This window comes from Colobus angolensis, unplaced genomic scaffold, assembly GCF_000951035.1.
Source record: "Colobus angolensis palliatus isolate OR3802 unplaced genomic scaffold, Cang.pa_1.0 Scaffold293, whole genome shotgun sequence".
Taxonomy (NCBI): domain Eukaryota; kingdom Metazoa; phylum Chordata; class Mammalia; order Primates; family Cercopithecidae; genus Colobus; species Colobus angolensis.
In genome coordinates, this window is record NW_012116188.1 from 1652213 (window position 1) to 1665019 (window position 12807).

Here is a 12807-nt window from a genome sequence, read left to right on the forward strand (position 1 = left end):
TAGAGCTTCTATTGACATTTAGCTGCAGATTCTACCATGCTGCTCCTTGAAGGGTTCCCACCCTTGGGGCAAAGCTAAGAGGAAAATAAAGTTAAACTCCTCCCCATGCAGTTTGACTCCCCTCTGCAGTCTACCTGCTTTACTTATTTTCAAAGTGTCCAGGTCGTTTCTCAGCATCCGTAGTTTTTAGTTGGGATCTGCAGGAAGGACGGCCTGTAGTGGGTTTACATTCGCCACGTCAGCACTGGAGTGTCTTGGGCTTTGTTCTTGTTGTCGTTTTAATGAATCCTATATTTTCTGCCCTATTTTAGCTCATTAATAAATAATTAGGCAAGATTACTGAAAGGTTAGAAGGTCAATAGTATTCTAAGATGATGCTATGTATCACTTTGCAAAGGAGGAATGAGTAGCATGCAGAAGTATTTGGCTTCACTTGACTGGTAAGACAAAACTTTGATGGCATACCCACTATGTTCCATGAGAGGAAGAGAGTCAAACAGTTTCAGAGTTTACCTAACAACATAGTGGTTAATAGACTTGCTTTAATGAATAAAGATCAATAAAGATAATAAGCATATTATTTGCAAAAAAAGGTTTTTTTCCTCAGGAGTTTAAATACCACTCTTATATCAGGTTACAGAGCCTTCAAAATAGCGAATAATAGCAGAGACATACAATGCAATTAACTTTTTGATCCATCTTCAAATCAATATAATTTTCATAACAGTGGAAAATCTGGATTTATAACAGCTTACCATATTTTATGAGCTAATTTGCTTTTTAAATACATTTTTAACTCCTGTTGACAAAACTAATTAAATACATTTGATTTCTTTTGTAGTATTTTCCTTAAGGTGGCTGATATGGGCTTTTCTCAACTCCTTTTTATTAAATCATAGATACTACCAGAGCAAGAAGAAGCCAGGAGAGTGATGGTGTTGAATACATTTTCATTTCCAAGCATTTGTTTGAGACAGATGTACAAAATAACAAGTATGTGGACACTTTTGAGAATTTTCATGTGACTGTTTTTTATAAGCACATGCCTGTCCAGTTTTAGACAACTGAGAGTTCTCCTCCATTTTAAGTGTATTTTAATTATCATAATAATATTTGAAACAGATGAAAAGGCAATCATTTGGTTGGTAATTATTGTTAATCTTCACCTCTAATTTTTTAGTAAGCTGGATTTGCTTCATTTCTATAAAATGTGCAGACACTGTTTTGCAGAATGAAGGAAGGTTGGGTCTTACTCTGACCTCCTTCTGGCCCACTAATTGAATCTTAACATATAATTTGGATTGAATTTTACTTCAAAAACTAATGAACAACTGGGTAGTAGATCACTAGCTCCAGCGTCTGCTTCACACACCTGCATCTCATTCTCTCATTGGCTCTTCAAAAAATTGAAATGATGATAATAAACTTGCTGGTACCATCTCCTCTAGCTAGCTCCAAGCCCACCCCAGTGCCCCCTGCCCAGGTTTTCCATCTGCTGAGGCACTAATATTTTAGGGCATCAGAAGCAATATGTGTTTTAATGCAGGATTATGGGATTTTATTGAAACATCGAAATGCTTTTTTCGCATTTGGAGCAGTGATTGTGTTTTTATAGCACATGATCGGCTGCCCTGGCTCCATTAGCCACCACCCAGTGCCGCTAGTTCTGAAGCCGGGCTGGGTTACTCTGTAGCGTGCAATGAAATTCCAGTAGTTTCTATTGTTTGGCTTATTCACCGTTTTATTGCATTGCATTAGTTCTGAAAGAAAAGGGGGTGATGGAAAACATTAGAGCCCTACTAGACTAAAGTACTTTTCTTCTGCGTAAGTGTAATTTAAGCAAGTGTTACTGATTTGAAAATGTAAAATAAAAGATTTTTTTTAAAACTGACATTTTGAAATACTTGGCTCTGTTTATATTATTAAACACAGTTTAAAAAAATTACATGTTCAGCAGAAATGTCTTTTACCTATGAATTTAACTTGCCACCTATGATTTTTTTAAATTCACAAATGATTCTGATGCATCTAATTTTTTACAGGTTTATTGAATATGGAGAATATAAAAATAACTATTACGGCACAAGCATAGACTCAGTTCGGTCTGTCCTTGCTAAAAACAAAGTTTGTTTGTTGGATGTTCAGCCTCATGTAAGTAAACAATGAACTATTCAATACCCTCCTGACCCATGTCATCTACAGCACCTCATGTGAGCATTTCAATATGAAATAAATAAAAAGTCAACCCACTTTTGGCTGTATGTGGCTTTTCTGAGATGGCGAAAGCATTTAAATATAATTTGAGACATGTTTGGTGGAAAAAAAGAAAAGCCCATAATATTATTAGAAAGAGAAGTGGAGGAAGCTCCAAGACCTGTGTTTGTAACTCTTATTTATATTCAGTTATTGTCAAGTGAAGCAACTCTTAGATATTTCTATATATTCTGGATTTTTTTAATAATACATCACATTGTTACATGCATAATGCATTCTTATGTGTTATGTATTAGTATCAGTGTCTATAATTTTTAACAATGGACATTTTGGTTCCAAGTCTTTGACTTGAGTTCTGTATACATCCTAGCAAATAACCCTCCACTAGAACTGAAGGGCATTTTGCAGGAAATGTACTGAATGAAAGCCCCATTGTGTTGCCGTATCTGCATCTGTCATCCTGGAAACTCCGTTGTGAACATTCTGAACTGAGAATTTCAGTGGATGAAGCCATTCAATTCCCTATCAAACCGTACATCTTCTAGTAGATCCCCAGTCCACAGCATTTTCCTCATCCCCCAGGGACCATGGTTTCTGCTGCCACTGATAGCTGTACTCTGGGGTGCAAAACCTCCCAATGCTAGAATGACCTGCAGAAGCCCTTTGCGCCTCTAAAGGAGGATGAATCTGGAGTAAAAGGGTTTCAAGAATCGGGAAAGCTGCCTTCTGACTTGGGCACTGTGTCAGTCCCTTATTGCACTGCTATGAAGAAATACCTGAGACTGGGTAATTTATTTAAAAAAAAAGAAAGATAAAAAAGGTTTAATTGGCTCACGGCTCTGCAGACTGTACAGGAAGCATGATGCTGGTATCTGCTCAGCTCTGGGGAGGCCTCAGGAAACTTACAGAAGTTTCTGGTGGGAGGCAAAGGAGGAGTGAGCACTTCACATGGCCAGAGCAGGAGGAAGAGAGAGAGAGAGAGGAGCAAAGTGCCACACACTTTTCAACAACCAGGTCTCATGGGAACTGACTATTGTGATGACAGCACCAAGGGGGATGGTATTAAACCCCAGGAAACTGCCCCTAGGATTCAGTCCCCTCCCACCAGGCTGCACCGCCAGCAGTGGGGATTACATTACAACATGAGATTTGGGTGCGGACACAGATCCAAACCATATCAGGCACAACAGTGAATGGGACAGTCCTGCTTCTGCAGAGCCTCTCTGCTGCTGTCCCGGGTCCAGTTGCTCTCAGACTCCCACAGTGTAGTATCAGCTCATGAAGAATAACTTTCAACTCTCACCCTTGATTATAGATGGGTCCCCAGAAGGATAGAGTACAGAACATCAACGATTTGATGAAGGAATGTGGACAGGCATCATGGAGAGCAGGAGGCTGCCCTTGTAGGGCACTCTGAAGGATAGGGCGAAAGACGAGAACTCCTGCCTGAAATCAGGAAGGGGCTCAAAAGGGATGGTTGGAAGACATTAATGGACAGAGGGTTATTTAACTCATCACTCCTTCGGGGTATTTGATCTAAAAACCAGTTTTGTGATATTTTTAGTCACTTCTGTTCAATGTTAATTATGATGTATTTCAGAACATTTTTAAATGCCAAGTTACATTCCCCAGCTTCTTTTCAGAAGTGTTTGTTACATTTAATTGTCAACAGTTAATTGAGTAATAGTATATTGATAGGACTGCTGACCTTAATTAAAGAATAATTTTGAGGAATTTTCTCCTTAGAAAGAAAATTCAGTAATTCATGATGCTATGGAGAAATGTGAGAAAACTTTCTTTTCTTCCTTGTAGACAGTGAAGCATTTAAGGACACTAGAATTTAAGCCCTATGTGATATTTATAAAGCCTCCATCAATAGAACGTTTGAGAGAAACAAGAAAAAATGCAAAGATTATTTCAAGCAGAGATGACCAAGGTGCTGCAAAGCCCTTCACAGTAAGTACAGTGATGCTTGGGGCCAGGTGTGGTGGCTCACACCTGTAATCCCAGCACTTTGGGAGGCTGAAGCAGAAAGATAACTTGAGTCCGGGAGTTCAAGATCAACCTGGCCAACATGGTGAAACCCCATCTCTACAAAAAATATGAAAATTAGCCAGGCATGATGGTTGCACACCTGTAGTCCCAGCTACTTGGGAGGCAGAGGTGGGAAGATCACAAGAACCTTAAGAGACTGAGAGTGCAGTGAGCTGAGATCACACCACTGCACTACAGCCTCAGGGACAGTGAGACCCTGTCTCAACAACAACCACAAAAAGCTTGGAGATAAGATGTAAGCAGTAGATACAATGTAAGGTACAGTTGTATATATGAAAACATATATACAGCTGCATGTACTCGGGAAGAGTATAATAGATAAAAAAAAATCAGTGAAAGAATTGTATTTAGGTATGTACCTTTTGAACAGTTACACTTTTTGTGCTTCGGTGAATGGATCTTCATATTCTTTTGACTCAAAACTATTTTGTATGCTGTTATGCATACATTTCATACTATTGTAGTCTGAACATTTGTATAACATCTAGACCAATTTTCAGAGCAGCCTTATTTTTAAAGCTAAAAATACCATGAGTTACTGTTACTCATTAAGAGTGCAAATGAAAAATTTAATAATTTGCCTTGCTTCTCTCTTTGTCAATAATTGTATTTAGCACAGCAAAAGAAAATCACTGTTTTGGGGATAGGATAAGTAGACCAATATTACTCAGCAATAATTGTTGTATTTCCTATGAGTGTTATTGGAAGTGATGATTGTGGTATATTCATGACTATAATGGCTTCTGGCAAGACCTTTTATTGTTTTTGTTCTTAATCTTAATATATTCTACCTTTGGACCAAAAATCAAAAGCAAAGAAATTAAATGTCAAGAGCTTATTTTTTTCTTTCCCCTCTTAATTAGTTCATCATTAACTTTAGTCTATATTAATTTTTGAACTGTTCATTGTAGTTACAAAATACAGATCACATTTCTGATTGCCAGTATGTTTGATAAATACCTTTTTTTACATGCCAACAGTACATATCTGTTCTGAGTAGGTACTGTCATACGTTGTTAGTTACTCAGGCTCTTGATCAACACTAAAATTAAATTTTCTGTCATCGTGAAATCTTATGTGACAATGAAATGCAGACTCAAATTATTTCAGCATGTTGCAGCATAAAGATTTATTGTACTATTTAGACATTTTAAAGGTTTCTCAATGAAGATAAGAAAGGATAACATATTCTTAGGATTTGGCTCTCTTACGTTTATGTTATATAGCCAACTAAAATACTTCCTGGCTTTAAAAATGTGAGACACGAAGGCTCTTGAAACACTTTTAATGAGACATCGAAAGAACATGGTAATCAGCTGGGTGCGGTGGCCCACGCCTGTGATCCCAGCGCTTTGGGAGGCCGAGGCAGGTGGATCACTTGAGGTCAGGAGTTCCAGACCAGCCTGGCCAACGTGGAGAAACTCCATCTCTACTGAAAATATAAAAATTAGCCAGGCATGGCGGCGCACTCCTGTAATTCCAGCTTCTCAGGAGACTGAGGCAGGAGAATTGCTTGGACCTGGGAGGCAGAGGTTGTGGTGAGCCGGGATTGCACCACTGCACCCCAACCTGGGCGACAGAGTGAGACTCTGTCTCAAAACAAAAAACAAAAAACATGGTAATCATCCTTTTACAAATTTGTCCAACTCTGAAAAAGGAGTTTATATTATAAATTCCTTCCTATGAATAAGCATAAATAATGCAGCCAAAACATCAGAGTAAACAATTCTTTCCTCCACTAGCTATTTTAATACTGACATTTCCACATAATGATGACTTACTGACTCATTATCCTGCAATTCAGTTAAGGCAGGAGTTTTGACTCTTGCCAGAGTAGTTTTTTGTTACTAGCAAATCATAGAAATAGTATTAGAAATTGTGGCTTCTGAAGCACTTGTGGTTAAAGAGGATGACTTTTATTTCTGGCTGAGGGGAAAGACTGAACACAGAACAGCATTAGGTAAACCAATTGTAGAATGTTTGCATTGATGTGAAGTGAGGTAATGGCCTGGTTAACCAATTATTTTTTTAATACTTCCTTTTGTAGGAAGAAGATTTTCAAGAAATGATTAAATCTGCACAGATAATGGAAAGTCAATATGGTCATCTTTTTGACAAAATTATAATAAATGATGACCTCACCGTGGCATTCAATGAGCTCAAAACAACTTTTGACAAATTAGAGACAGAGACCCATTGGGTACCAGTGAGCTGGTTACATTCATAACTAAGAGAAATTTCCATAATCGCCTTTTTTTATAGAGTGCATGATGAAATCAGTTACTGTTTTGGTAGTAGGTTTTTAAATCTATATCACTGTCATAGATGTATAATCTTGATTCAAATTGAATGCTGGTTTTGTTTGTACCTTTTTACAGCCTTATTTCAAACACCATGTGTGAGTATAAGATCGGAAATCAAAATGTGCACGGTACTGTATTCTAAGCAAAACCTCCAACTTTCTGGTTGTCTTTAATACAGCTCTATCTCCAAGATGAGGCTGAAATTTTCAGAGAGACCTGGCTAGAGGCTTAGTATGTATTGGAATTCAGCGCTTCTGCTGGTCTCCGGTGTGGCTGCTGCCATTGAGTTTGAATGTTAGCTGTTGAAGGTATCAATTCAGCAGCCATGAGCAGCTTCAGACAGACAGGTCAGCTTTGCTGTTTCTGGGTGGATCATCACAGATTTAGCTGGGCAGGCAGTAAGGCGTCCTCCTACTATTCAAAAAGTATAGACTTTTTCTTACATATTCGCGATACGTTCACAGTGTGTGCATTTTAAAATAATCCTTAAAGGAGTAACTGAAATTTTACCTTGAGTGAATGACCTTCATAATATAGCTTGAGAAGTCCTTTTGAGTACCTGTCAGTGACTCAACAAACATTTAATAAGGGAAAGTAGACTTTAAACAGTTATTGTGTATGTAACTAAAAGCCTTTCCTTGTGGGGATTAATATTAGAATGGTAGTCTTGTGGCAAGAAATGATTACAAAGGATATTTTTATTTGTAAATCCCCGGAAGACAATTTATGAAGTCACCCAAAATGTTATTTTAGCTGATTTTGGATTTTTCCAATAAATTAGAAGGATTTCTATTCTAAAACATGTAAAACATGTTTTACGTATTACTGATACAATTAAAGATTATTTTTCATCTATGTGCAATAGATCACCCCTCTCTTTAAATTGCTCTGAGATATATTTTAGAAAACTTTTCATGTAATGTTATTTCTTTGTCATCAAAATGATTGTTAACACTGTCCAGACACCATCCTAACCTTGCTCTTGTTAAAGAAGTTTAAGAAAGACTCTCATATTGTAAATATTTAGATAGGGTCTCTCACTTTTCTTTGATACTACTGATTTTCAGCAAGTGAATTATATAGTTCAAAATGCTAGAAATGTCTATACGTTCTATAAGAGAAAGCATATCCTGCCATTCTTGCATGCAGTGAAGCCCTGCCAGTCGAAAATCATTGCATCTGTGACTTTCAAAGAGGAAAAAATAATGTTATTTTTTGTTGATTTGTAAAGAGAGTTTAAATGTCATGTGAAAAAAATAGAATGTAGTAAAATTTTATATATTTATGAAATATTTGAAAGGCATATTTTTTTAAATATCAAATGGGGCTATTCATAAAATAAATTGATTGTATGTCAAGATGTCCTAATTTAAAAGAGTAGTTTTATAAATCATGGTCAACATTCCATGTACATATTTGAGCTTTACACAGATAGATCCAAGTGCACGATCTGTGCACTGCACATTTGATAGCATTATTCACTGGTTTTCCTTCAGACTTGTCAAGTTCATATTAGAAACAGAGACAGAAACCACTCCAATGGCCTTGACACACAGTCACACCAAAATAGATAATCAGACGAAGTATTATATAACAACATGATCCAGACAGTGAGTTCTAAGTGTATTAAATAAATAGCAGAAATTTTGTTTTTAAAAAATGAAAGAGGGAGGGTTGCCAATCTGAAGTCTTAAGTAGATTGTTTGGGTAGCATATTTCCTTCTTTGAACATTGTCTAAAATTTTCTATAAATCAAGACTTCTTATACAGAGAATGATGGGAAATATGTAATAATTCAGGCAACCGCCTGAGTAATTTAGGTAGTCCAAATTCTTTACCCTGAAATACCCACATTTAAAAAAAAATTACAGATAATTGCTTCAGTTATTTACTTTGGGGACAGAGATGTAGTGTAAAGTGGGAGAAACTGAGTCCTTTTTTGGTGGTGGTAATAAGATGTTATAAAAATATAATGTTTTAAAAAAGAAAGGTCCAGACCTTTGTTTATTTAAGGGCAGAGCTAGAACAATATTTTTTAAATAATGGGGGATAAAAGGGGGCCCTTTGGCAATTTTAGAAATCAGGTAGTATACTTTTTTTTTTTTTGAGTCAGGGTCTTGCTATGTTGCTCAGGCTGGTCTTGAACTCCTGGGCTCAAGCAGTCCTCCTGCCTTGGCCTCCCAAAGTGCTGGGATTACAGGTGTGACCCACCGTGCCCAGCCTGTAGACATAGTCTTAAAAATGGTGTTTACATGGCCGTCTTGATGCTTAGAAAGATACTCGATTAAAATTTAGTAAGGCAGGGCCAACTCCGAGAGTGCATTGATAACGGCAGCAGAAAGGCCCTGAATTCTGAACTTTCTTCCCCCAGCCTCCTTCTCCAGCAAGGAGAATAGCACTCCTCCGTTCAGAAACCAGCTCCCTCAGTTGGAGTCACTATGTAAGAGAAGAGGAATGTTCACTTTTTAAAATTCATGTATTTAAAATTCAAGACCAAAAAGGAAATTCTGTACTCCTATTATTGACTATAGTCAATTAAACATAAAAAGGTGAAATTAAAATTTAATTTTTTACCCTTATTTTACTGACCAATATGGAATTCTTGGTATCTCTAAGGCTGACCTTCCTGGTATTGTGTAATAATTGAATGTATCTAAACTGTAATAATTTGAAATTGACAAACCTTCTCAGACTTAACAAAACTATGTTGTTAAAATCTTTCTAAAGATACAGATTTTTATTATTTATTTTATTCTGACTAGGAAGGATTTATAAATAAATGTAATGAAAAATCTTTGATCTTAATAAAGTACCTTCAAACAATGTGTGTACTTACTTGAAAATTGTTTTTGCACTTGGATATTCTATTTTATTATACTACTATTCTGATCTATTCCATTATGTTATTTCCCATGGTAGAACAAATTCTATTTTCTACTGTGATATGAAGTGATGTAATTGAACTTGCCATGTCTAAAATTAAATTTCATATTTTTTTTCAGTCAAACACTGCTTTCATCAAGGCTGTTGGAGAGATGGAATTCACTAGTGTTGTTCTTACCCATACAGTCCAGCAATTTAAAAATGTGGAGAACCTCAGTGGGAAGGAAGAATCAGGACCATCAATGATGGGAACACACCTCCCCCACTCCCCACCTCCTCTCCTCCTCCCCACTAGGAATCAGTGTCACGCACATCCTGTTCCTGAGCTCCAGTTAGGCGAAACTCAGCTTTTACAACCGTGCGTATAGCAACAAATTGTTACCTGCTGTGCAAACTAGCTAGCATTGGCCTTGCTTCAGTCCTCGAGCCAGTTAGCCCCAGCTCTGCATCCACAGAAAGGTTGCTCTTAAGAGCATTTAAAAGCACTTAAGAGCATGGGATCTGGAGTCAGAATTCTTCAGTTCACATTCTGGTTTTGCCTGTTTCCAGCTCTGCAGCCTTGGGAAAATCATTGAACCTCTCTGTTTTCCATTTTCTCATCAGAAAAAAATAGGGGTAAGAACAGTGATTACCCCATGGGATTGGTGTGGGCATGAAATGAAAGAATCCGTGTATCCTTAGAACAAAACCTGGGACAGAATTGTTTAAAAATTGTGAGCTCCTGTTGTATAATGGTCATTATCACATCACACAATTTAAAAATAGCTGTGTAAGTATTCTCAACCACCCTACATAAACAGTTTCCCTATTAGTAAACCCACTGGAAGTTTACAATAAATAATTTATTAGAACCTTTATTTTTTATTTTTTTGAGATGGAGCCTCACTCTGTCGCCCAGGCTGGAGTGCAGTGGCGCGATCTCAGCTCACTGCAAGCTCCGCCTCCCGTGTTCACGCCATTCTTCTGCCTCAGCCTCCCGAGTAGCCGGGACTACAGGCACCCACCACCGCACCCAGCTAATTTTTTATATTTTTAGTAGAGATGGGGTTTTACCGTGCTAGCCACAATGGTCTCGATTTCCTGACCTCGTGATCCACTAGCCTTGGCCTCCCAAAGTGCTGGGGTTACAGGCGTGAGCCATTGCGTCTGGCCAGAAGCTTTATTATTTTTTTAAAAATGTCATAGCTTCCTACCAAGTGACACATCAGGAACTAATTAGGTAATCCCCAATAGGAAGGGAACCAATTTTTATTTTTAACCACTGGGTATGCAATGTAACTGATAACAATTAGAAATGTCCCTTAATTGTATTAATGCCGTTTCTTCTGCCACCCTTGTATCCCAAAATGCGTGTTCAGTTACACTTAAGCTTCTGGAGGGCAGAAAATATTTTACTTTTGTCCAAAAGAACTATCTTACATACATAGGCCTAATCACTGCCTGGCCAAATTATACTTACTAATGATAGAACATCTTTATAATTTCCATACATGATCTCATGTAATACCACAACTATCTTACATGGAAGATATTATCTTCATATTTTACAGTGGAGCAAACTGAGCAGCAGGGCTGGAGTGCCTTGCCCAGGGTGACATTGGTGGTGAGGAGTGAAATCAGGGATGGAATGTCATCTGGCATCCTTCAGCTCCATGCTGTTTCCGCTGCATTGTGCTTCATGGGGTTTCTGTAAGTTGAGCTAAAGCTGGGAACAAGTTAAGATTTGGGTAATTAGGGGAGTGATTGTTCACAGTTATGCACATGCAGTTGGTGAAGAATTTTCTCAAAACACTGTTGCTTTAGTCAGATACAACTGTATGTTTCCATGCCTGTATAAGTGGGTTCATCTTCAAACAATGGCTGTTATCAGAAATATATAAAAAGCTTAGATAGCATACTACGAAATTTTCTGTTAAGTCTGCCTGAGTTCCAGTCCCTATTCAAGACTGGCCTCAGTCAATCATGATAATATCTTTGTAGTGATTTATCTGGGCCAGTCATGCTACCAGTTCCAGGTCATGTCTGTTGGAGGAGCTATGAGAAAGACACATTTCCCTGATTTAAACAAACAACTGCATGAAATGAAAATCCTTTATGGTCCTATCCTCATCTTTCTGCTTGAGATGCTCAATTATGTTGTGATGCTTGTCAATATGACAGCTGTAATCCTAACCCCGCATCAGAGGATGATAAAGGCCAATGTACTAAGGATGACTGAGTGAAAAAGATCCTAAATCCATAATATTGAACTGCTGCACCAATCCTGGGACTTCCTTCCTCTAACTGTTAAATTAAAAAAAAAAAAAATGTTCTGATGGTTTAAGTCATGGCTTCCTTGCTGCTGAAACCACTCCTAATTTGAAACAGTATTCGTAAGCAACTCAGGCCATTCTCAATATCTACTTTTCACTTAGCAAAAGTTGTCCTTTTGCTCAGCGGTCACATGCCCTGCTTTGATACAATTACTAAGCATTAATACACTCTATAGAATGGTCCAATGCAAGACATTCCATTTAAATTTTATTTTTCTCAGATTTCATTTCTTTTTCCTGCTCAATATGGATAAGAATTTAACCTTAAAATTCAAGTTCAGAAAAAATTTGTTCTTAATGTTTTTGGATTTACAAATGTATGATGGTTGTGTTCTCTTAGTCACTCAAAATATGTTATAAATTAACAGGCTGACTAAACACTGCAGAGTCTACCATTTCAAACAAAGTAATGCTTGTTTAATTGTTTAATTTGATTCGGACAAGAATTATACCAAAAGGTTCCATTTGTTAAGCCCTTGCTCTGTGCCAGGCATTGCTACTTAGTTGTAGATAAGCTGTTTGTGATCATCAGTTTCACTTAAACATAGAAAAGTTCTAAATAGAAATATATTTGAATAACTACACAATATAGCTACAAAACATCTATTGCTGTAAATGTTAAAGGAACGCAATGTAGCATAAAGTAAAAACTTTTGAAAATATATTACTATTAGGAATCTAGAAGATATCACAATAACGGAGGATGGAAGAAGGAAGGAAGCAATATAAATGTACATAAATATCATTTAAGTAATTATTTTTTAAGAATGTGACCGGCTTGGGCAACATGGTGAAACCCTGTATCTACAAAGAAAAAAGGAGAAAAAAGAGCCGGGAATGGTGGCAAGCACTGGTAGTCCCAGCTACTCAGGAAGCTGAGGTGGGAGGATCATTTTAGCCTGGGAAGTCACTGCCATGAGCCGTGATCGCGCCACTGCACTCCAGCCTGGGTGATGGAGTGAGAGACCCTGTCTCAAAAAACGACAAAATAAAAAAAAATTGAAAGCAATTTCCAGTGGGACTATAATTAAATACAAAGA

At 37.4% G+C, this 12807-nt stretch overlaps 1 protein-coding gene across 1 annotated transcript in view; it reads left to right on the forward strand.

Annotated features, from left to right (window-relative positions):
• The window catches only part of MPP7 (membrane protein, palmitoylated 7 (MAGUK p55 subfamily member 7)), a 238906-nt gene extending 229336 nt beyond the window's left edge, over window positions 1–9570 (forward strand). The window contains exons 18-21 of the mRNA XM_011949216.1: window positions 900–993; window positions 2043–2151; window positions 4027–4170; window positions 6317–9570. Coding sequence (XP_011804606.1) covers window positions 900–993; window positions 2043–2151; window positions 4027–4170; window positions 6317–6496 — 527 coding nt within the window. The 3' untranslated portion in view covers window positions 6497–9570. The remainder of the gene's footprint in view (window positions 1–899; window positions 994–2042; window positions 2152–4026; window positions 4171–6316) is intronic.
• Window positions 9571–12807: the final 3237 nt, after the last annotated feature.